We start from the raw sequence: 25656 nt of genomic DNA on the forward strand, positions 1-25656 counted from the left end.
AAAGGGGTCCGGTTCCACTGGGGTCAGGATGAGGAAGCTGCTTTCTGCTCCCTTCGGGACGCGCTGGTGAAGGCTCCTCCCTTGATTTACCCAGATTTTTCGAGGCCGTTTTTGCTCGACACCGACGCGAGCAACACGGGTATTGGAGGCGTGCTTTCCCAGGTGGTTGACGGCGTGGAACGGGTGGTCGCGTACGGCAGTCGGGTGTTGTCTCCAACGGAGCAAAGATATTGTGTCACCCGTAGGGAACTGTTGGCAATTGTCTATTTCATCCAACAGTATCGCCCATATCTGTACGGTCGGCATTTCACCGTCCGCACAGATCATGCGGCACTGCAGTACGCCCTGAATGTTCAACAGCCATCGGGACAATTGTCCCGATGGCTGGAGGTCCTCCAGGATTTCAGTTTTGAAACCACTTATCGTAAGGGCGTTCGCCACACCAACGCTGACGCTCTGTCACGGATGCCAACCGCCTCCGAATGCGCATGCCTCCTGGGGTCGGGGCGTTGCAAGCCAGTAGGGGACATGATGGTTCCGGTCCTGGCGGCGGCCGCCGACGATGAAACGGTAGTCCCCATTGATATCGCCGAACAGGGGAGAGATTCCCTGCTTGGATTGCCCGTTGATGAATGGGGGCGCCTCCAGTTGGAGGATGCCTCCCTCCTCGCGTTGCGTCGTCGCGCCGGGGAGAGGGGGCGTGTGACGGGTCATGCCGACGCATGAGAAACCCATGCGGGCTTGCTTATGCATTGGGACGGGAAATCCCAGCGTCACCGGCTGGTGGTCCCTTCTGGCCTACGGGGTAAGGTGGTGTGGGCTGCTCATGAGCGCCTCCTCCACCTAGGTACCCAGAAAACACTCGCCTTGCTCCAGCTGAATTATTTTTGGCCGGGCATGACTAGGGATGTCGCTGATCTGTTGGCGGCATGCCCTCAGTGTGCGCAGCGCAAACCACCAGCATGGGAGTCGAACCCGCCCTTGCAGTCCATCCAGGTCTCCAGAATAAATGAACTGGTCGCACTGGACATTCTGGGGCCATTCCCCGCCACCCCCAGGGGAAATAAATATTTGCTTACTGGGGTCGAATATTTTACGCGCTGGCCTATGGCCTGGCCCCTGGCGAATCAGTCGGCAGCAGCCATCGTCGACGCCTTTGTCCAAGGTTATGTCATGGACAAAGGTGCCCCGGAGCGGTTGTTGACCGACCAGGGTAGAAATTTTTCCGGGAAACTCCTAAAACAAGTCTGTGATCTCCTAGGAACGAAAAAAATTCGAACCTCTCCTTATCACCCGCAAACGGACGGGATGGTCGAGCGTCTGCATCGCACCATCTCGTCTATGTTGTCGCAGCAAGTCTCGGACTCACAGACTGATTGGGACTTACAAATTCAAGGGGTTCTAGCGGCATACAGATTGGCTCCCCATGCTGCGACGGGATTTTCACCATTCTTTCTTATGTATGGCCGCGAACCCGACCCACCTGTTCCGGCACAGCTGCAGATCCCCGCGCCGCTGGGTAAAATTAAATTGGATGAACACGTTAAATTTAACCTTGACAAACTGACTGAGGCGCGGGATGCTGCGAGGCTAAATTCTGACAGGCGTCAAAAGGCGAACGAGCGCCTCAGGCGGGCTCGCGCGCACGTGCTGCAGTGGAAGCCGGGGGACAGGGCATGGCTGCACTGTCCCCCAGGTACCACTCGCGACCTCCTCTAAACTCGTGCGCCCGTGGCGGGGCCCCGTCGAGGTTGTCGAGGTTTTGAGGCCTCAGTGCGTTCGAATCAAATGGGGCAGGCGCCGGTGGTTTGTACACCCCTCTAGGCTAAAACCGTTTGTTGCGGTGCGAGGGCCCACTCCACACGCGCGGGGCCAAGCATGTGGGGGGTCGACCGACTCGGATGGTCCGTCGCTGCTCTCGCCTGATGTGTTGCCGGCTGTCCCACCCACAGGTGCACCGGGAATGACGGGCTCACGCCCTAGAACCCACACGGGTGATGCCGACAGTCGCGCGACTTCAATCGCGACCTCACCTCGAATGGGACAGCCGCCACCGGATGGTCCGCCGTCCGGGGTTGCCCCGTGTGACGGGCCTGCGGCAAGGACGCGCGCTAAAATGCGCAGACTCTTATAATATACAGAAGGAAGAAAAAGAATTTTTTATTTTTTATTTTATTTATTTTCCTTCACGTGTCATGGTTACTGTATGCTGCGTCGGTGGTGTGCTCCTTGCACACTGTGTGTGTTGTGTTGTGTGGGCGCGGTGTGTGTGTGTGGGTGGGTGCGTTGTGTGTCGTGGGTGTGCTGTGTGTGCTGGGGGGAGTTCCTGGCTAGTTGTATATACGTGCTTTTACGGATTTCGTATTTATGCGGGAGGGGGGGGTGCGTCGGACATTCCCTTCGGGGGTAGGGTTGTTGTTCTTGTTGTTCTTCAATTTGCATTTTGTTGGAAAAAAATGAGGCACACACGGGGTCGAGGGGTAAATGTTCCTTTATTTGGAATTGTTGCAGCCGGGACGGCTGCGAGCTGTAATGGGGGGGGTGATGTAGGGCTGTTACGGGAGGGCTGTGGGTGCATACGATCCAACGGGTAACAAACACAGTGGGCGGAGTTACGGGAGTACACGGGGGGGGGGTGCCCGCAACGACGTCCGCATCAGGCAGCCTGGGGGGTTGTGATCCTGACGGGGGGTATAAAGGGGGAGGACAGAGAGAGCTCGGGGCTCAGTCTGGGAACGAAGGAGGAAGAAGGAAGATCTTCTAGTTAGAAGCCCTGGACTCCCCTCGACGCCGCCCTTGTAAGGGCTGCGGAGGATCGAGCCAGAGGCGTGGTTCCGTGAACCAGGGTCAGTACCCTGGGACTCCGGAGACCGTAGCCCGACTCACCAGTGTCGGGCCAGTTAGCCTCCCCTAGCCCGTTAGTGGAGGACTTGGGAGTAGGTCAGGACTAGCTAGGGTGTATCCCCAGTTATCCGGGTGAGGGGGCCGCTACCCCCTCTAGTGCTGTCCTGTACCGACAAGCTTGAATAAACATACGTGTGCCTCAACCTGGGTGTCCAGCGTACTTACCGGTACTTCACAGGTAACAAGCTGATATTAGGAGCACTCCCTTTAAGAGTGTGCTCCTAATCTCAGCTCGTTACCTGTATAAAAGACACCTGGGAGCCATAAATCATTCTGATTGAGAGGGGGTCAAATACTTATTTCCCTCATTAAAATGCAAATCAATTTATAACATTTTTGACATGCGTTTTTCTGGATTTTTGTTGTTGTTATTCTGTCTCTCACTGTTCAAATAAACCTACCATTAAAATTATAGACTGATCATTTCTTTTTCAGTGGGCAAACGTACAAAATCAGCAGGGGATCAAATACTTTTTTACCTCACTGTATGTGTGTGTCTCTCTTTGTGTGTCTCTGTGTCATCTCTCTCTGTGTGTCTATGTGTGTGTCTCTCTCTCTGTGTCTTTCTGTCATCTCTCTCTGCTTATGTGTCTGTCTATGTGTCTCTGTGTCTGTGTTTTGTCTCTCTCTCAAATTGAGCAATCTTTGGAAGAACGTTATCAACCAGTTGGGGTGTTGACTGTTATGTTAGCTGACTCTCTGTTGTATTGCATTACATTTCTAAGTTTACTAGGTTTTTTTTCTCTTTCATTTGTACCTGATGATGATTGCTTGTGTTGCAATCGAAACGTCGTATGCTATTTGCACACAGCGTTGGTTTAGGTGCTTTTTGTGGAATATTTTGCTGTTTTTCCCTGGATTTTAATGTTTGCACAGTCACATAGTCACTTTAAGATGTTTCCTCGTTCATGTTTTTGTTTTTTGTTTGTTACGGTTGCATCTGATTCAAGAGCCGAATGGCTCACGGGGCTATACCAAATAAATGAAACTGAAAGTATAATGTAATTTATTTATTTATTCTACGTGACTTTACCGAAAGAACCAAAGAGTATCTTGCTTAAGTTTTAATTTCTCTTCACCTGGCTCGCTACTTTGTAACTTTGTTTTATTTGAAATATTCACACTTTTTTTTCATTTTTTACCAGGCCACGCCCGCTTGAGCTGCTGTACCGCTCTTGTTTTCAGAAGCGACCTGCTCACAACAACAACAAGGTGAGGCTTGTCAACAGCGTGGTGGTGTTCACTCTAGATGCGTGGCGGTGTTCACTCTGGACGCGTGGCGGTGTTCACTCTGGACGCGTGGCGGTGTTCACTCTGAACGCGTGGCGGTGTTCACTCTGGACGCGTGGCGTTGTTCACTCTGGACACGTGGCGTTGTTCGCTCTCTGCATGTGGAGTGGGGACAATCGGGGGATCCGGAGGGAAATCCACGCGACCACGGGAAGAGAGAAAGACACACAAACTAAATATACAGCAGGCGTCAGGGTTGGGATGAATCCACGACTTCCTGTATGCCAGGAGAGGTAGTTAACATCTCACCACGGGGAGCAAGAGAGACACGCAGCCTCGGCGATGTTGATTAATCCTCATTGAATTACTTTGTGGAGTCAGGAAGCATTAATAGTGAGTGGATGAAGGTGGCTAGGCATGGGTCTAGACACACCTCTTAACCATGCCAGTGTGTGACAGTGTAAAGTTTGTGTTTGCAGTTAAGTCTATTAACTCTATTGAACACGGAGGTTATGCTGTATCACAACAATAGTTTGTTTTTGTTTTCCTCTGGAACTTTATAAGAATGGAAACAGTCAAGAAGTTAACACAGCACACACATGCAGCTGAAGTCAGATCTGTTCATTCCAGCGTGCAAGGACATCGTGAGCCTGGCTGGCTTCACACCTCTAAGTTGCGATTGAACATTAATTTATGCATTTTTGCATAACACAAATAGTATTATTTTCAACACCTTTTGCTATGTCAGCTAAATTTAGCTTTCATAAATATTCCTTTTGTAGCTAGACAGCCTAAAATTGTGTGCTCGGAGTTTTGGGTTAACATTCATTTTGAAGATACGAGGGCTTCCAGGCATGTTTATGACCATTCACCCTCTCATTGTGTGCCAGAACAGCCCGTGTGATGAATTTGGGAAACTTTTTCACTATGTCATGAATATATGAATAAGTGTCGACTTATAAGTCATGTGTTACTGTGTAAATATGCATTCCTCTGTGCATCGATACTGACGTGGATGTAACTTTTTTTCTGTCTGCAGCTGTCGCTTCCTCTGCAGAATTGGTCTGATGGAGCAAAGGCACTCGGCGCGGCTCGGTGCAAAAAGGCAACAATGCGACCGGTGTGCATACAGCACGGATCATCCTGGACATTTGACAAGGCACCAGAAAACTCACACAGGAGAGAAACCCTTCAAGGGCAGTGTGTGTGGGAAGGCGTTTTCAGATTCATCTACTCGTGTAAAACACCAGAGAATGCACACGGGAGAGAAACCCTTCAAGTGCAGTGTGTGTGGGAAGGCGTTTTCACAGTCAACTAATCTTGTAGCACACCAGAGAACACACACAGGAGAGAAACCCTTCAAGTGCAGTGTGTGTGGGAAGGCGTTTTCACAGTCAACTAATCTTGTAGCACACCAGAGAACACACACGAGAAAGAAACCCTTCAAGTGCAGTGTGTGTGGGAAGGCGTTTTCACAGTCATCTACTCTTGTAACACACCAGAGAACACACACCGGAGAGAAACCCTTCAGGTGCACTCTGTGCGGGACGGCATTTGCACGTAAACAAAATCTTCAAGTACACCAGAGAACACACACGGGAGAGAAACCCTTCAAGTGCAGTGTGTGTGGGGAGGCGTTTGCACAGTCATATTCTCTTGAAAGACACCAGAGAACACACACGGGAGAGAAACCCTTCAAGTGCAGTGTGTGTGGGAAGGCGTTTGCACGTTCATCTGCTCTTGAAAGACACCAGAGAACACAGAAGCATCAGAAGATCCACAAGGAGTGGAGTCTGAAATCAGCTTGCGAAAGTCAAAGTTCCGCAATGAGCCCATCCCTCGTGAAACAAGAACCGGAAGACAATTCCAGCTTGGACGCTTTTAAAGGTATCGAGGTGAAACATGAAGAGGTGAAGGTGAAATTTGAAGAAGTGATGGTGAAGAGCGAAGAAGTGATGGTGAAATGTGAAGAAGTGATGGTGAAGAGTGAAGAAGTGATGGTGAAGAGCGAAGAAGTGATGGTGAAGAGCGAAGAAGTGAAGGTAAAATGTGAAGATGAAGATTCAACTCCAAAATCTGACCTTCACATCGATGGAGGCAACGTGAAGCAGGAGGAGAATTCTGACTGTGAGGCAGAGCGAGGCAACTCCCAGCAGTTTGTGGAAGTGGAGGTGTGGGTGGACTTCCTCCGAGACAATACAAAGTCAAATGGAGACCCGGTAGATGCGTAAGCTTGAGACGATGTCGCTCCAATAGATGCACCTTTGTCACAGGCTTTTAATGACAAGAATGTGAAGTTGAACACTCAATTCCTAGGTTCAACCTGCAGAGTAAGAGCGGCCAGTCTGTGTGGACCTATGGGTTGGGTAGATCTCTAACCAGGAGCGAGAGCCAATAAGCTCCCAAGCATTCACTATGTTATCAATTGCATTTATATGGCAACTCTGAGTTTTGCATCGTATCTCGTTTCAAACACTCGAAGAGCATCCCCAAGTAGCAGCTGCCCCTGTGTGGCACAAGGTGGTGGCCGTGCACCGGCCTGCATGTGGACAAGAGCCTGTCAGGGGGCGATGGTTGATGTGGCATCTTAGTTGTGGAGTTTGTAGGTAATGTTTAGAATTTCATCAATTTTGACCCAGATGCCAGCATGCAATGGCCTACTCGTTTTGAATGGTGCATTAGTATGTTGTACATACACTGTTAAGCAGACGGTGCGTATTTTTTAAATTAGCTTCTTGTTAATAGGATGTAACCTAATGCAGTATATTTCAGTGCAGTAATTCAATTTTGTTAATATGCCTGTCAATAATTTAGAATGAATACTTGTATGATGGTGTGCGTACATGTATAATTTTGTCTATAAGGGTCAAACATTGAATAAGTGATGTTAGGACAAAGTGTGTGTTTTGCAAGTAACCTGTACATATCACTCAGGTGAGACTCATAGTTCTTGTGATACAGGTCAAAGGGTACTTTTGTGTTTTCAGGACGCGACGGCCTTTGGAGCAACTCATTGTCTTTGAAATAGGGAGCACACTCGGATCATTCATCAGTTACAAGGCGACCACTCAAAAGTTACACGTAGAGGAGATACATTCTCAACAACACGAATTATAATTTTGTATTACGTGTTGACGTAGATTTTGTCGAATTAGGACGAGAAATGGTCCTTGCTGATTAACGTCTGGATGTTGACAACCATGGGTTGAAGCAAGCCTGACCGCCTGTGGTGCCCCTCACAACCATTTACGGCCTTGGGCCAGGAAAGTCATGAAAAAAATGCACACGAACGACGCATCCACGCAAGCACCCGATGCTCCGTTTAAAAGTTTTAAAATGAAACAACTTTGAATTGTATTATTTTTGAATTAGATAATTGTATTTCTTCATTAAAGCTTATTTCATTTTACAACTGGAAGACTTCATTGAAAACAACATTTCGTGTGAAATTTCTCTAGTCGTGAGGTAAATGGCCTTACCAGGGTTCGGTTCGATGCGGACTTTCACCTGGTTGGGATCGCGGGGTGGAGATAAGGCGACACAGAGCTGGCTGTGCCAGAAGACCGCCGTGTGCAGATCGATTCCAACGCGATCGAACGTCTGTCCCTGCTCCTCCGTCGTTCATGTAGGGGGCGAGTAGGTTTGCATCGCCTCCTGCATGAAAACGAATGCAAAGTGCAGTGGTCATCACAGATGAAGTTGTGTGCTTATATAAGAGTACTCGCGGGAAGTACCCGGCGTGAAATTTCCCACCTTGTATCGTAATCTATAGGATACTAAGGCTAAGCACACCCGAGGATTGCACTTTTGTTGAAAAATTAAGTTGCAAATATTTGTCCATTATTGGCCAAAAACGGCATAGGTTAGTATGCCGATTTTATATATTGGGACGTGCACATTTCATCATAAAATGTTCAACGTTTAATCTAATACATAGCATACTAAGGCTAAATACAATGGAGCAATGAACTTTTGTCGACAAATAAGGCTGAAAGTTTGGCCAATTTTGGCCGATTTTATTCTTTTACTTTAAAATTTCATGGTGAAATTTCCCACCTTGTATCGTAATGTATAGGAAACTAAGGCTAAACACACCCGAGGATTGCACTTTTGTTAAAAAATGAAGTTGTAAAAATGTGTCCATTATTGGTACGTGAACATTTCATCATAAAATATTCCACTTTTAATCTAATACACGGCATACTAAGGGTAAATACAATTGATTAATTAACTTTTTGTTGAAAAGGAGAGCTATGAAAATTTTGCTTATTTTGGTTAAAACGGGCATAAGTATGGCGATTTTATTTTTGGGACGTGAAAATGTAATCGTGAAATTTCCCACTTTTAAAGTAACATAGAGCATACTAATGCTGAACAAAATGGAGGAATTCACTTTTTCTTGGAAAATCTAGCTATGAAAATTGAGAAAATTTTGGCCAAGAACAGCATTGGTAAAGTATGCCGATTTGATCTTTTTACTTCAAATTTCATGGTCAAATTTCCCACTTTTAATGTAATATATAGGCTAGTCAGTCTAAACACAACCGAGGAATGCACTTTTTGTTAAAAAATACAGCTGTAAAAATTCGTTCAATTTTAGTATGTCGATTTTCTGTTTGGGACGTGAACATTTCATCGTGAAATTTTCCACTTTTAATCTAATACGTGGCATACTAAGGCTAAATACAATGGAGGAATTAACTTTCGTCCTAAAATAAAGCTGTCAAAGTTGGGCTTATTGAGCCTAAAAACGACACAGTATGCCGATTAACTTTTTTACATTCGAAAATTTCATGCATGAAATTCCCCACTTTTTAACGTAATATATGGGCTACTCAGGCTAAACACAACCAAGGAATGCACTTTTCGTTGCAAAAAAAAGCTAACAAAATTTTGATCGATTTTGCCAAAAAACGGCCTAGGTTAGTATGGCGATTATCTTTTATGGACGTGAAAATGTCATCGTGAAATGTCGCCAGCGGTGTGCTGGAGAGCCAAGCCACGACATCTACAAAGTGCTGCTCATAGCGAGTAGCAGCACCGATGGAGGTCGTCACGGCACACACAGAGGGGGTGGGTGGCCAGCACCACGCCCGGCCGCCTTTGTCTCCCTAGTGGCGATGTTGACACACCGCACCGGGTACTCGTTTGAGGCTGAGTCGACGAAGGGGAGGCTCAGGACCGGCTCAGAAAGTCGTCACTGGCGGTGTTGGCCACGAGCGGGAATGGAACTCGGCTGGTCGGTACGGAGCGCAGCGCTCACCACGACACTGCCGCTCCCCTTCTGTCAACAAACTTGAACTCTGACCCCGCCCTCTGACGTCACCGCTCAGCGTGACCTCATCGGCATCAAACGCGAGGGGGAGGTGTACCGCGCAAGTGACGTCATGTCACCTGCTGCCGCGTGACGTCACGAGGTAACGGAAAGTTGCCGCTCCGCGCGGGAACTGAAATCCGAGGTAAGAAATTCTCATCGCGGTTGTGGTGGTTGTTGTTGTGGTGGTGGTTGTGGTTGTTGTTTACCGAGGTAGAGCCTCGCTCTCTCTCTCTCGTAGGGATGTTATTTGAGTAGCAGCGAGCATGGAAGCGATGTCCAGATTTAAACTTTACAACGCGGGGCCTTGCCTCCTGCCCTCGCCTGGTCGCGTTCGCTTCAATTCTCTCGCTTAGTTTAGCAATTTCGATTTAAAGCTTTCGTGACTGCAGTGATTCATCTGCTTGGTTCTTTCGGTAAAGTCATCACGTAGAATGGAAATAATAAAACAAAATAATACAAATAAAACATAGCATTTTATTATGTTTTATATCACGTAGAATGGAAACAAAAAAATAGTCTTATTTTTAATATTTGTTTTATTTTATTATTTCCATTCTACGTGACTTTACCGAAAGAACCAAGAAGATAGTTTAGCAACCTGTGGAAGAACGCGATCAGCCAGGCGATGCGTTAGTTGTGTTAACTCTAGATTTGAAGCTTTCGTGACTGCAGTGATTCATACTCTTAGGTTTGTTCGGTAAAGTCACCGTGTAGGTGAAAAATTAAATAAAAATTAATAAAAGTAACAATAGAAATAAAATATAAAATAATAAATCACGACGTTTCGGAGGCAACACAAGTCATCAGGTGGGACCGTCACAGCCAGATTTGCTGCATCAAGTGAGGCGTGATTTTTTATTATTTTATTTCTATTTTTACTTTTATTAATTTTAATTTAATTTTCTACCTACATGGTGACTTTACCGAAACAACCTAAGAGTACGTTAGTTGGTGTGTTGACCGACTCTCTGTGTTGTATTACATTTCAAATATTAAGTTTGTTTGATTAAGTGTCTCTCTCTGTGTGCAGTCACCAAAGCTCCAAATCTCTCATTGACACAAGGCCGTAATTATAATGTTATAATAAATATAATATATATTAATTATAATGTTATAATAAGTATAATATGTTATAATAATTATAACATGTTATAATAATCATAATGTTATAATAATTAAAATACTCAAATATGCCCCTCCAATATATTGCTGTAAAAATCTTTAAAAATAATAATTGCGATGCTCTGTTAATAAAAACAACTATTTGCTAAACCTTGGCCACAAAATCTGGACTTGTCTTCATATAACGATGCATAGATTTCTGTTTACATGATTGCGTTGTACTTTATGAATCCCTAATCTCTGCCATTACATAATATGAAACAAGGAAAGGTAAAAAAGAAAAAACAGAGCAATGTAATACAACACACTATTAGACATTATTGTATCAAATAAAACAAATTCCATCCCATGTGTTAGTGAACTTTTAAAAATATTTTTGGGAGGAAATGGCAGGAAATGAGTTTTCAAATTTAGATATTTTTCTGGGGGGGGACCCCAGACCCCCTGGAAGATTTGGTCCCCCCCGATGTTCTCTGTGTGTCTCTGTGTGTGTCTCTCTCTGTGTCTGTCATGTCTCTGTGTGTGTCTCTGTGTGTGTGTCTGTGTCATCTATCTGTGTGTCTCTGTGTGTGTGTGTCTCTCTCTGTGTCTGTCATGTCTCTGTGTGTGTCTCTCTCTGTGTGTCTGTGTCATCTATCTGCGTGTCTCTGTGTGTGTGTGTCTCTCTCTGTGTCTGTCATGTCTCTGTGTGTGTCTCTCTCTGTGTGTCTGTGTCATCTATCTGTGTGTCTCTGTGTGTGTGTGTGTCTGTCATGTCTCTGTGTGTGTCTCTCTCTGTGTGTCTGTGTCATCTATCTGTGTGTCTCTGTGTGTGTGTGTGTCTCTCTCTGTGTCTGTCATGTCTCTGTGTGTGTCTCTGTGTGTCTGTGTCATCTCTCTGTGTGTCTCTGTGTGTGTGTGTCTCTCTCTGTGTCTGTCATGTCTCTGTGTGTGTCTCTCTCTGTGTGTCTGTGTCATCTCTCTGTGTGTCTCTGTGTGTGTGTCTCTCTCTGTGTCTGTCATGTCTCTGTGTGTGTCTGTCTCTGTGTGTGTGTGTGTCTCTCTCTGTGTCTGTCATGTCTCTGTGTGTCTCTCTCTGTGTGTCTGTGTCATCTCTCTGTGTGTCTCTGTGTGTGTGTCTGTCTCTCTCTCTGTGTCTGTCATGTCTCTGTGTGTGTCTCTCTCTGTGTGTCTGTGTCATCTCTCTGTGTGTCTCTGTGTGTGTGTGTGTCTCTCTCTGTGTCTGTCATGTCTATGTGTGTGTCTCTCTCTGTGTCTCTGTGTCATCTCTCTGTGTGTCTCTGTCATCTCTCTCTGTGTGTCTATGTGTGTATCTCTCTCTCTCTCTGTGTCTTTCTGTCATCTCTCTCTGCTTATGTGTCTGTCTATGTGTCTCCGTGTCTGTGTTTTGTCTCTCTCTCAAATTGAGCAATCTTTGGAAGAACGTAATCAACCTGTTGGGGTGTTGACTGTTATGTTAGCCGACTCTCTGTGTTGTATTGCATTGCATTTCTAAGTTTACTAGGTTTGTTTCCTCTTTCATTTGTACCTGATGATGATTGCTTGTGTTGCAATCGAAACGTCATTTGCTATTTGCACACAGCGTTGGTGTACGGTGCTTTTTGTGGAATATGTTGCTGTTTTTCCCTGGATTTTATGTTTGCACAGTCACATAGTCACTTTAAGATGTTTTCTCGTTCATGTTTTTGTTTGTTGCGGTTGCATCCGATTCAAGAGCCGAATGGCTCACGGGGCTATACCAAATAAATGAAACAGAAACTATAATTTTATTTATTTATTTATTCTATGTGACTTTACCGAAAGAACCAAAGAGTATCTTGCATAAGTTTTAATTTCTCTTCACCTGGCTCGCTACTTTGTAACTTTGTTTTATTTGAAATATTCACACTTTTTTTTTCATTTTTTACCAGGCCACGCCCGCTTGAGCTGCTGTACCGCTCTTGTTTTCAGAAGCGACCTGCTCACAACAACAACAAGGTGAGGCTTGTCAACAGCGTGGTGGTGTTCACTCTGGACGCGTGGCGGTGTTCACTCTGGATGCGTGGCGTTGTTCACTCTGGACGCGTGGCGGTGTTCACTCTGGACGCGTGGCGGTGTTCACTCTGGACGCGTGGCGTTGTTCACTCTGGACACGTGGCGTTGTTCACTCTAGACGCGTGGCGGTGTTCTAGACGCGTGGTGGTGTTCACTCTAGACGCGTGGCGGTGTTCACTCTAGACACGTGGCGGTGTTCACTCTAGACGCATGGTGGTGTTCACTCTAGACGCGTGGCGGTGTTCACTCTAGACGCGTGGCGGTGTTCACTCTAGACGCGTGGCGGTGTTCACTCTAGACGCGTGGAGGTGTTCACTCTAGACGCTTGGCGGTGTTCACTCTGGACGCGTGGCGGTGTTCACTCTGGACGCGTGGCGGTGTTCACTCTGGACGCGTGGCGGTGTTCACTCTGGACGCGTGGCGGTGTTCACTCTGGACGCGTGGCGGTGTTCACTCTAGACGCGTGGCGGTGTTCACTCTGGACATGTGGAGGGGATACCTGGGGATTGGGAAGGAAATCAACGCGACCACTGGGAGAGAGAGAGAGACACGCAGCCTCGGCTGTGTTGGTTGATCCTCAATGAATTACTTGGTGGAGTGAGGAAGCATTAATACTGAGCAGGTGAAGGTGGCCAGGCGTGGGTCTGGACACACCACCACCTGTGAACCATGCTGCCAGTGTGTGACAGTGGTGGAGCCAGTGGGGGTGGGGTGGCACGTGCCCCCCCAACGATCCGATCGAAATCTCTAATTTCGATGGGATCATTGGGGTTTATTAGTAACTAGCTTCACTACCCGGCTTTGCCCGGGACTTGGATTCTTGTCTTGGATTAAAACACGTCCTACGCGGAGTGTTTGGGGGGGGGGGGTGACGTCAGCAAGCACGCTATGTAATGCTTCCGCATGCGGGTGTGACATCACAGATATGACGTCACCGCTCACTTGCGTGCAAAATAAATGCATTATTGCGCCCCACCCCCTCCCCCCCAAAATACACAAGTCTATTTTTATACTTTTCGCATTGTGTACAGTCTGGAAGCTACCCACATGCCTAATTTTAAGTTTGTTGCATGTTTTCGAACAGACAATCACAAATTTCCCTTTTATATATATAGATAAATCAGCATTTTGCGACCCCCACCGCCACCGTGTGGCATGTTATTACGTGCCAGGGACTCTGAGAGGACAACAGTCCGTGTCCATAATTGGCAATAAGAAACGGCAAAGCAGTTACAAGCGACTCGCAGAATTGTGCGCAGTTGCGTCTACAGTACACGACTTCCCTGAAGGCATCAACACCTTCAGTGAGCACGATGCCGATCACACGCGTCAAATAAAAAGCAAGGGACAAGTTCTTACAACTCCTTACTAACAACTTCTTGCTTAATAACTGGAGGGGTTTCCCCCCGTACCTGAAAATCCTGGCTCCGCCTCTTGAGTGTGTGACAGTATGAAGTTTATAGTTGCAGTAAAGTCTATTAACTCCATTGAGCACGGAGGTTTTTCCAAAACAGTAGTTGTATTTTTTTTCATCTGGAACTCTTTATAAGAATGGAGTCAGGAAGTTATCACAGCACACGGTGCAGCTGAAGTCGGAACTGTTCATCCCAGCATTCAAGGACATCTGTGCCTGGCTTCACACCTCTAAGTTGTGATTGAACATTAATTTATGCATTTCTGCAGAACAAAAATTGTATTATTTTCAACACCCTTTGCTATGTCAGCTGAATTTATCTTTCATAAATATTCCTTTTGAAGCCAGACAGCTGAAATTTTGTGCTCGGAGTTTTGGGTTAACATTCATTTTGAAGATACGAGGGCTTCCAGGCACGGTTATAACCATTTGCCCTCTCATTGTGTGCCAGAACAGCCCGTGTGATGAATTTGGGACACTTTTTCACTTTATCATGAATATATGAATAAGTATAGACGTGTAAGTCACGTGTGACTGTGTATATGCATTCTTCTGTGCATCGATATTGATGTGTAGATGGTGTGGATATTCTTTTTTTCTGTCTGCAGCTGTCGCTGCCTCTGCAGAATTGGTCTGATGGAGCAAAGGCAGTCGGCGCGGTTCGGTGCAAAAAGGCAACAATGTGACCGGTGTGCATACAGCACGGATCATCCTGGAAATTTGACACAGCACCAGAGAACTCACACAGGAGAGAAACCGTGCAAGTGCAGTGTGTGTGGGAAGGCGTTTGCACGTTCAGCTCATCTTGTAGAACACCAGAGAACACACACGGGAGAGAAACCCTTCAAGTGCAGTGTGTGTGGGAAGGCGTTTTCATATTCATCTTCTCTTCATGTACACCAGAGAATACACACGGGAGAGAAACCCTTCAAGTGCAGTGTGTGTGGGAAGACGTTTTCAGATTCATCTAGTCTTGTAACACACCAGAGAATACACACGGGAGAGAAACCCTTCAAGTGCAGTGTGTGTGGGAATGCATTTGCACAGTCATCTGTTCTTGAAAGACACCAGAGAACACACACGGGAGAGAAACCCTTCAAGTGCAGTGTGTGTGGGAAGGCGTTTGCACGTTCATCTGCTCTTCATGCACACCAGAGAACACACACGGGAGAGAAACCCTTCAAGTGCAGTGTGTGTGGGAAGGCGTTTTCACAGTCAATTAATCTTGTAGCACACCAGAGAACACACACAGGAGAGAAACCCTTCAAGTGCAATGTGTGTGGGAAGTTGTTTTCACATTCATGTCTTAGAAGACACCAGAGAACACACACGGGAGAGAAACCCTTCAAGTGCAGTGTGTGTGGGAAGGCGTTTTCAGATTCATCTACTTGTGTAATACACCAGAGAACACACACGGGAGAGAAACCGTTCAAGTGCACTGTGTGTGGGAAGGCGTTTTCAGATTCATCTGCTCTTGTAACACACCAGAGAATACACACAGGAGAGAAACCCTTCAAGTGCAGTGTGTGTGGGAAGGCGTTTTCACAGTCAATTCATCTTGTAGCACACCAGAGAACACACACAGGAGAGAAACCCTTCAAGTGCACTGTGTGTGGGAGGGCGTTTGCACAGTCATCCGCTCTTGTAACACACCAAAGAACACACACGGGAGAGAAACCCTTCAAGTGCAGTGTGTGTGGGAAGGCGTTTTCACAGTCAATTAATCTTGTAGCACACCAGAGAACACACACAGGAGAGAAACCCTTCAAGTGCAATGTGTGTGGGAAGTTGTTTTCACATTCATGTTCTCTTGTAGCACACCAGGGAACTCACAGAGGAGAGAAACCCTTCAAGTGCAGTGTGTGTGGGAAGGCGTTTTCATATTCATCTTCTCTTCATGTACACCAGAGAATACACACGGTAGAGAAACCCTTCAAGTGCAGTGTGTGTGGGAAGACGTTTTCAGATTCATCTAGTCTTGTAACACACCAGAGAATACACACGGGAGAGAAACCCTTCAAGTGCAGTGTGTGTGGGAAGGCATTTGCACAGTCATCTGTTCTTGAAAGACACCAGAGAACACACACGGGAGAGAAACCCTTCAAGTGCAGTGTGTGTGGGAAGGCGTTTGCATGTTCATCTGCTCTTCATGCACACCAGAGAACACACACGGGAGAGAAACCCTTCAAGTGCAGTGTGTGTGGGAAAGCGTTTGCATGGTCATCACATCTTGAACAACACCAGAGTACACACACGGGAGAGAAACCGTTCAGGTGCAGTTTGTGCAGGAAGGCGTTTGCACAGTCATCTGCTCTTGAAAGACACCAGAGAATACACACGGGAGAGAAACCCTTCAAGTGCAGTGTGTGTGGGAGGGCGTTTGCACGTTCAGCTCATCTTGAAAAACACCAGAGAACACAGAAGCATCAGAAGATCCACAAGGAGTGGAGTCTGAAATCAGCTTGTGAAAGTCAAAGTGCCGCAATGATCTCATCCCTCATCAAACAAGAACCGGAAGAAAATCCCAGCTTGGACACTTTTAAAGGTGTCAAGGTGAAATATGAAGAGGTGAAGGTGAAATGTGAAGACGTGATGGTGAAGAGCGAAGAAGTGAAGGTAAAATGTGAAGATGAAGATTCAACTCCCAAATCGGACCTTCACATCGATGGAGGCAACGTGAAGCAGGAGGAGAATTCTGACTGTGAGGCAGAGCGAGGCAACTCCCAGCAGTTTGTGGAAGTGGAGGTGTGGGTGGACTTCCTCCGAGACAATACAAAGTCAAATGGAGACCCGGGAGATGCGTAAGCCTTAGACCAGTGGTTCTTAAGCTGGGTTCGATCGAACCCCAGGGGTTCGGTGAGTCAGTCTCAGGGGTTCGGCGGAGGTTAAGACACACACCTGACTCATGATTGTGCACCAGTAAAACATGTACCTATGTTTTGAATTTGAAAACATATTTTATTTTTCCAATTAAGAAGTGTTCTGTGAATGCGCATATGAAACTGGTGGGGTTCAGTACCTCCAACAAGGTTAAGAACCACTGCCTTAGACGATGCCGCTCCAATAGATGCACCTTTGTCACATGCCTTTAATGACAAGAATGTGAAGTTGAACACTCAGTTCCTAGGTTCAACCTGCAGGGTAAGAGCGGCCAGTCTTTGTGGACCTGTGGGTTGGGTAGATCTCTAACCAGGAGCGAATGCCAATAAGCTCCCAAGCATTCACTGTTATCAATTGCATTTATATTGTGCTTGCTTAATTGCCTCGGCAACTCGGAGTTTTGTATCGTATCTCGTCTCAAACACTCCAAGAGCATCCCCAAGCAGCAGCTGCCCCTGTGTGGCACAAGGTGGTGGCCCTTTACCGGCCTGCATGTGGACAAGAGCCTGTCAGTAGGGGGCGATGGTTGATGTGGCATCTCAGTTGTGGAGTTTGTAGGTAATGTTTAGAATTTGCTAAATTTTTACCCAGATGCCAGCATGCAATGGCCGACTCGTTTTGAATGGTGCATTAGTATGTTGTACATACACTGTTAAGCAGACGGTGCGTATTTTTTTAAATTAGCTTGTTATTAGGATGTAACCTAATGCAGTATATTTCAGTGCAGTAATTATTGCCTGTCAATAATTTAGAATGAATACTTGTCTGATTGTGTGCGTACATGTACCATTTTGTCTATAAGGGTCAAACATTGAATAAGTGATGTTAGGACAAAGTGTGTGTTTTGCAAGTAACCTGTACAGATCACTCAGATGAGACTCATAGTTCGTGTGATACAGGTCAAAGGGTACTTTTGTGTTTTCAGGAAGCGTCTGCCTCTGGAGCAACTCATTGTCTTTGAAATAGGGAGCACACTCGGATCATTCATCTGTTACAAGGCATACCACTCAAACGTTACACGTAGAGGAACATTCTCTACAACATGAATTATAATTTTGTCTTACGTGTTGACGTAGATTTTGTCTAACTAGGAAGAGAAATACTCCTTGCTGATTAACGTCTGGATATTCGTAATTGTCAGTTGAAGCAACCCCGGCTGCTCTTGAGACGCTGTGCACCAATACGGGTCCACAGGTGGCTTGCACTGAATCAATGACGGACTCCCAGAAGGCTGTGCTAGTTATAGTTTGTGTAAAATATTCCTCTGTTTCATGGAGAGATCGATAAATGAAAGATGTCGTGTCTGCTGATCTGCTTCATAGCAAGGAGGTAATTTTAAGAGCACATTTGAAATGCATTTTTGGTACAGATTTGTATTCGGTTACAAGGCAGAGCACATCTAGTAGATACATTCTGCACAACAACACTCATTTTAAATTTGCATGACGTCTTATATGTTGGCGAACTAGGACAAGAAATGGTCCTTGCCGATTAACGTCTGGATGTTCACAACCATGTGTTGAAGCAAGCCTGACCGCCTGCGGCGTCCCTCACAACCATTTATGGCCTTGGGCCAGGAAAGTCACGAAGAAAATTGCGCACGAACGACGCATTCACGCAAGCTCCCGATGCTCCGTTTTGAAGTTTTAAAATGAAACAACTTTGAATTGTATTATGTTTTGCATTTGATACTTGTATTTCTTCATTAAAAACTGATATCATTTTCCATCTGGAAGACTTCATTGAAAACGACATTTCGTGTGAATTTTCTCTAGTCGTTAAGTAGATGGCCTTACCGGGGTTCGGTTCGATGCGGACTTTCACCTGGTTGGGATCGCGGGGTGGAGATAAGGCGACACAGAGCTGGCTGTGCCAGAAGACCGCCGTGTGCAGATCGATGCCAACGCGATCGAACGTCTGTCCCTGCTCCTCCGTCGTTCATGTAGGGGGCGAGTAGGTTTGCAGCGCCTCCTGCATGAAAACGAAGGAAAGTGCAGCGTTCATCACAGATGAAGTTGTGTGCTTAGATAAGAGTACTCGCGGGAAGTACCCGGCGTGAAATTTCCCACTTTTTATCGTAATATATAGGATACTAAGGCTAAGCACACCCGAGGATTGCACTTTTGTTGAAAAATTAAGTTGCAAATATTTGGCCATTATTGGTCAAAAACGGCATAGGTTAGTATGCCGATTTTCTATATTGGGATGTGAACATTTCATCATAAAATGTTCCACTTTTAATCTAATACATAGCATACTAAGGGTAAATACAATTGATGAATTAACTTTTTGTTAAAAAAGAAAGCTATGAAAATTTGGCTTATTTTGGTTAATACCGGCATAAGTATGCCGATTTTATTTTTGGGACCTGAAAATTTAATCGTGAAATTTCCCACTTTTAAAGTAACAGAGCATACGAATGCTTAACAAAATGGAGGAATTCACTTTTTCTTTGAAAATCTAACTATGAAAATGTACCAAATTTTGGCCAAGAACAGCATTGGTAAAGTATGCCGATTTGATGTTTTTACTTAAAATTTCATGGTGAAATTTCTCACTTTCAATGTAATATATAGACTACTCAGGCTAAACACAACCGAGGAATGCACTTTTTGTTCAAAAATACAGCTGTAAAAATTCGTAAAATTTTAGCCAAAAACGGCAGAGGTTCGTATGGCGATTTCCTGTTTGGGACGTGAAAACTTAATGGTGAAATTTCCCACTTTTAATGTAATAGAGCATACTAATGCTTAACAAAATGGAGGAATTCACTTTTTTAAATCCTTTATATTAAGTTCGCTTGCTTGCTTGCGTGCTTGCTTGCTTACGACCGTGCAAATCTTTCGGTCGTTTTTTAACCCACTTCCCGTGATCCAATCGAGCTGACATTTTGCACACAGACTCGTTGTGCGAGACAATTGATGTTCGTGAAAAAAATGTCAAAAATTTTACACTTTTTAGGCAAAAAAAAGTATTTTACATTTATTCAAATAGAACTCATTCATGGCTTTGGCTGAACATCACAGTGTAGGAGCCCAGAGCGTAACCCCTCCACAGGCCGTGGTGGAGTAGCGCAGTTGGTAGCGCCCTCGCTTCCCATGCCAAAGGTCGCGGGATCGATCCCCGCGTCCTCCACAGGCGAATATATTTTTAAATCCTTTATATTAAGTTCGCTTGCTTGCTTAGGACCGTGCAAATCTTTCGCTCGTTTTTTAACCCACTTCCCGTGATCCAATCGAGCTGACATTTTCCACAGACTCGTGTGTGACAATTAATTTTCGTGAAAAATAATTTCCAAAATTTTACACTGTTTAGGGAAAACAAATTAAATATTTAATTACCAATTGCTTAATACTGGCAGACAATCATCTGACCCATAGGTGGCAGCCATCTCAAGCCAGAGGACGAGAGGACTCTAGCCGCCACGCATATAAAGGATTTAGAGTGAAAAACTTTGTTTTTACGGGTTAATTTTTCTTTTTACTTCTAAATTTCATGCATGAAATTCCACACTTTTTAACGTAATATATAGGCAACACAACCAAGGAATGCACTTTTCGTTGAAAAATAAAGCTACGAAAATTGGACCAATTTTGCCAAAAAACGGCCTAGGTTAGTATGGCGATTTTCCTTTTATGGACGTGAAAATGTCATCGTGAAATGTCGCCAGCGGTGTCCTGGAGAGCCAAGACACGACATCTACAAAGTGCTGCTCATAGCGAGTAGCAGCACCGATGGAGGTCGTCACGGCACACACAGAGGGGGTGGGTGGCCAGCACCACGCCCGGCCGCCTTTGTCTCCCCAGTGCTGGCGATGTTGACACACCGCACCGGGAACTCGTTTGAGGCCGTTTCGACACTGCCGCTCCCTTTCTGTCAACAAACTTGAACTCTGACCCCGCTCTCTGACGTCACCGCTCAGCGTGACCTCATCGGCATCAAACGCCAGGGGGAGGTGTACCCCGCAAGTGACGTCATGTCACCTGCTGCCGCGTGACGTCGCGAGGGACCAGGAAGTTGCCGCTCCGCCCGTAAACTGAAATCCGAGGTGAGAAATTATCATCGCGGTTGTGGTGGTGGTTGTTGTAGTGGTGGTTGTAGTGGTGGTGGTGGTTGTAGTGGTGGTTGTAGTGGTGGTGGTGGCTGTAGTGGTGGTTGTTGTGGTGGAGGTTGTGGTGGGGGTGATGGTGGTTGTGGTGGGGGTGATGGTGGTGGTTGTGGTGTTGGTTGTGGTGGTGGTGGTTGTTGCGTACCGAGGTAGAGCCTCGCTCTCTCTCTCGTAGGGATGTCAATTGAGTAGCAGCGAGCATGGAAGCGATGTCCAGGTTGGAACTTTACAACGCGGGACCTTGCCTCCTGCCCTCGCCTGGTCGCGTTTGCTTCAATTCTCTCGCTCAGAGTTGTGTGTTTTGTTTGCGTTCCGACTGCAGATATTGTGGTCTATGCAAACATGACTCCTCGTAAAAAAGGTGTCAGTTTTCTTGCCAGATAGAAGAATAAAAAAACAATTATATCTCGCTTAAGTTGAATTTGTCTTCACCCGGCTCGCCACTTTGTAACTTTGTTTTACTTTAAATATTAACACAGTTTTTATTTTTACCAGGCCACGCCCGCGTGAGCTGCTGTACCGCTCTTGTTTTCACAAGCGACCTGCCCACAACAACAACAAGGTGGGGCTTGTCAACAGCGTGGTGTTCACTCTGGACGTGTGACGGTGTTCACTCTAGACGCGTGGAGGTGTTCACTCTAGACGCGTGGTGGTGTTCACTCTAGACGCGTGGCGGTGTTCACTCTCGACACGTGGCGGTGGTCACTCTAGATGCGTGGCGGTGTTCACTCTGGACGCGTGGTGGTGTTCACTCTGGACGCGTGGCGGTGTTCACTCTGGACGCGTGGCGGTGTTCACTCTGGACACGTGGCGGTGTTCACTCTGGACACGTGGCGTTGTTCGCTCTCTGCATGTGGAGTGGGGACAATCGGGGGATCCGGAGGGAAATCCACGTGACCACGGGAAGAGAGAAAGACACACAAACTAAATATACAGCAGGCGTCAGGGTTGGGATGAATCCACGACTTCCTGTATGCCAGGAGAGGTAGTTAACATGTCACCACGGGGAGCAAGAAAGACACGCAGCCTCGGCGATGTTGATTAATCCTCATTGAATTACTTTGTGGAGTCAGGAAGCATTAATAGTGAGTGGATGAAGGTGGCTAGGCATGGGTCTAGACACACCTCTTAACCATGCCAGTGTGTGACAGTGTAAAGTTTGTGTTTGCAGTTAAGTCTATTAACTCTATTGAACACAGAGGTTATGCTGTATCACAACAATAGTTTGTTTTTGTTTTCCTCTGGAACTTTATAAGAATGGAAACAGTCAAGAAGTTAACACAGCACACACATGCAGCTGAAGTCAGATCTGTTCATTCCAGCGTGCAAGGACATCGTGAGCCTGGCTGGCTTCACACCTCTAAGTTGCGATTGAACATTAATTTATGCATTTTTGCATAACACAAATAGTATTATTTTCAACACCTTTTGCTATGTCAGCTAAATTTAGCTTTCATAAATATTCCTTTTGTAGCTAGACAGCCTAAAATTGTGTGCTCGGAGTTTTGGGTTAACATTCATGTTGAAGATACGAGGGCTTCCAGGCATGTTTATGACCATTCACCCTCTCATTGTGTGCCAGAACAGCCCGTGTGATGAATTTGGGAAACTTTTTCACTATATCATGAATATATGAATAAGTGTCGACTTATAAGTCATGTGTTACTGTGTAAATATCCATTCCTCTGTGCATCGATACTGACGTGGATGTAACTTTTTTTCTGTCTGCAGCTGTCGCTTCCTCTGCAGAATTGGTCTGATGGAGCAAAGGCACTCGGCGCGGCTCGGTGCAAAAAGGCAACAATGCGACCGGTGTGCATACAGCACGGATCATCCTGGACATTTGACAAGGCACCAGAAAACTCACACAGGAGAGAAACCCTTCAAGGGCAGTGTGTGTGGGAAGGCGTTTTCAGATTCATCTACTCGTGTAAAACACCAGAGAATGCACACGGGAGATAAACCCTTCAAGTGCAGTGTGTGTGGGGAGGCGTTTGCACAGTCATCTGCTCTTGAAAGACACCAGAGAACACACACGGGAGAGAAACCCTTCAAGTGCAGTGTGTGTGGGAAGGCGTTTTCACAGTCAACTAATCTTGTAGCACACCAGAGAACACACACGGGAGAGAAACCCTTCAAGTGCAGTGTGTGTGGGAAGGCGTTTTCACAGTCAACTAATCTTGTAGCACACCAGAGAACACACACGAGAAAGAAACCCTTCAAGTGCAGTGTGTGTGGGAAGGCGTTTTCACAGTCATCTACTCTTGTAACACACCAGAGAACACACACGGGAGAGAAACCCTTCAAGTGCAGTGTGTGTGGGGAGGCGTTTGCACAGTCATATGCTCTTGAAAGACACCAGAGAACACACACGGGAGTGAAACCCTTCAAGTGCAGTGTGTGTGGGAAGGCGTTTGCACGTTCATCTGCTCTTGAAAGACACCAGAGAACACAGAAGCATCAGAAGATCCACAAGGAGTGGAGTCTGAAATCAGCTTGCGAAAGTCAAAGTGCCGCAATGAGCCCATCCCTCGTGAAACAAGAACCGGAAGACAATTCCAGCTTGGGCGCTTTTAAAGGTATCGAGGTGAAACATGAAGAGGTGAAGGTGAAATTTGAAGAAGTGCTGGTGAAGAGCGAAGAAGTGATGGTGAAGAGCGAAGAAGTGATGGTGAAGAGCGAAGAAGTGATGGTGAAGAGCGAAGAAGTGAAGGTAAAATGTGAAGATGAAGATTCAACTCCAAAATCTGACCTTCACATCGATGGAGGCAACGTGAAGCAGGAGGAGAATTCTGACTGTGAGGCAGAGCGAGGCAACTCCCAGCAGTTTGTGGAAGTGGAGGTGTGGGTGGACTTCCTCCGAGACAATACAAAGTCAAATGGAGACCCGGTAGATGCGTAAGCTTCAGACGATGTCGCTCCAATAGATGCACCTTTGTCACAGGCTTTTAATGACAAGAATGTGAAGTTGAACACTCAATTCCTAGGTTCAACCTGCAGAGTAAGAGCGGCCAGTCTGTGTGGACCTATGGGTTGGGTAGATCTCTAACCAGGAGCGAGAGCCAATAAGCTCCCAAGCATTCACTATGTTATCAATTGCATTTATATGGCAACTCTGAGTTTTGCATCGTATCTCGTTTCAAACACTCGAAGAGCATCCCCAAGTAGCAGCTGCCCCTGTGTGGCACAAGGTGGTGGCCGTGCACCGGCCTGCATGTGGACAAGAGCCTGTCAGTAGGGGGCGATGGTTGATGTGGCATCTCAGTTGTGGAGTTTGTAGATAATGTTTTTAGAATTTGCTACATTTTGACCCAGATGCCAGTATGCAATTGCCGACTCGTTTTGAATGGTGCATTAGTATGTTGTACATACACTGTTAAGCAGACGGTGCGTATTTTTTAAATTAGCTTCTTGTTAATAGGATGTAACCTAATGCAGTATATTTCAGTGCAGTAATTCAATTTTGTTAATATGCCTGTCAATAATTTAGAATGAATACTTGTATGATGGTGTGCGTACATGTACAATTTTGTCTATAAGGGTCAAACATTGAATAAGTGATGTTAGGACAAAGTGTGTGTTTTGCAAGTAACTTGTACAGATCACTCAGATGAGACTCATAGTTCGTGTGATACAGGTCAAAGGGTACTTTTGTGTTTTCAGGAAGCGTCTGCCTTTGGAGCAACTCATTGTCTTTGAAATAGGGAGCACACTCGGATCATTCATCATTTACAAGGCATACCACTCAAAATTTACACGTAGAGGAGATACATTCTCAACAATACGAATTATAATTTTGCATTACGTGTTGACGTAGATTTTGTCGAATTAGGGCGAGAAATGGCCCTTGCCGATTAACTTCTGGATGTTCACAACCATGGGTTGAAGCAAGCCTGACCGCCTGCGGTGCCCCTCACAACCATTTACGGCCTTGGGCCAGGAAAGTCACGAAAAAAATTCACACGAACGACGCATCCACGCAAACTCCTGATGCTCCGTTTTGAAGTTTTAATATGAAACAACTTTGAATTGTATATTGTTTTGCATTTGATAATTGTATTTCTTCATTAAAAGCTTATTCATTGAAAACGACATTTCGTGTGAATTTTCTCTCGTCGTTAAGTAGATGGCCTTTCCGGGGATTGGGTTCGATGCGGACTTTCACCTGGTTGGGATCGCGGGATTGAGATGAGGCGACACAGAGCTGGCCGTGCGAGAAGACCGCCGTCTGCAGATCAATTCCAACGTGATCGAACGTCTGTCCCTGCGCCTCCGTCGTTCATGCAGGGGGAGCGTAGGTTTACAGCGCCCCCTGCATGAAAACGACAAAGTGCAGCGTTCATCACAGTTAAAGTAGTGCGCTTATATATAAATTCATTTTTTGTCTGTCTGTGTGTTCACGCGCTTGCGAGGGATTTGTCTCTCTAACAGTGGGGTTTATGAAAAAAATTTGCCCGGTACCACGCCATAAGCCCTGCGGTTGGCAAACACTATTCAGTTTTCACATCCGTCACCATAAAATTAGTTTAATTAGCGATTTTGTGCGATATTTCGTTATTTATTTATGTAGTTTTGCCGCCCGCTGCGGGACAAAGCACGCAATTGCGCCCCGAGCAACGCACACACGATCGATAAAAATTTCATTCG

At 45.9% G+C, this 25656-nt stretch overlaps 2 protein-coding genes across 2 annotated transcripts in view; both read left to right on the forward strand.

Annotated features, from left to right (window-relative positions):
• LOC144738305 (uncharacterized) overlaps positions 1 to 17622 on the forward strand; it is a 40892-nt gene extending 23270 nt beyond the window's left edge. The window contains exons 5-6 of the mRNA XM_078621312.1: positions 5163 to 6654; positions 17371 to 17622. Of these exons, the coding sequence (XP_078477438.1) occupies positions 5163 to 6365 (1203 nt within the window). The 3' untranslated portion in view covers positions 6366 to 6654; positions 17371 to 17622. The remainder of the gene's footprint in view (positions 1 to 5162; positions 6655 to 17370) is intronic.
• Positions 14658 to 25098, forward strand: LOC144738306 (uncharacterized). Its single transcript, XM_078621313.1, has 3 exons — positions 14658 to 14685; positions 15253 to 16397; positions 23000 to 25098. The coding sequence occupies exons 1-3, from the start codon at positions 14658 to 14660 to the stop codon at positions 23909 to 23911; spliced, it is 2085 nt and encodes a 694-aa protein (XP_078477439.1). The 3' UTR covers positions 23912 to 25098.
• The last annotated feature ends 558 nt before the right edge of the window (positions 25099 to 25656 follow it).

The sequence above is a fragment of the Lampetra planeri genome, chromosome 81 (genome assembly GCF_965212315.1).
Source record: "Lampetra planeri chromosome 81, kcLamPlan1.2.h2, whole genome shotgun sequence".
NCBI classification, from domain to species: Eukaryota; Metazoa; Chordata; class Hyperoartia; order Petromyzontiformes; family Petromyzontidae; genus Lampetra; species Lampetra planeri.

Bases quoted from the DNA above. Each gene is read 5' to 3' on its own strand.
- LOC144738306 (XM_078621313.1), top strand. From the start codon at position 14,658: ATGGAGCAAAGGCAGTCGGCGCGGTTCG. The intron at 14,686-15,252 runs GTGCAAAAAGGC...TTAATCTTGTAG, and splicing joins AAGGCAGTCGGCGCGGTTCG to CACACCAGAGAACACACACA. The intron at 16,398-22,999 runs GCGTTTGCACGT...GTGTGTGGGGAG, and splicing joins AGTGCAGTGTGTGTGGGAGG to GCGTTTGCACAGTCATCTGC.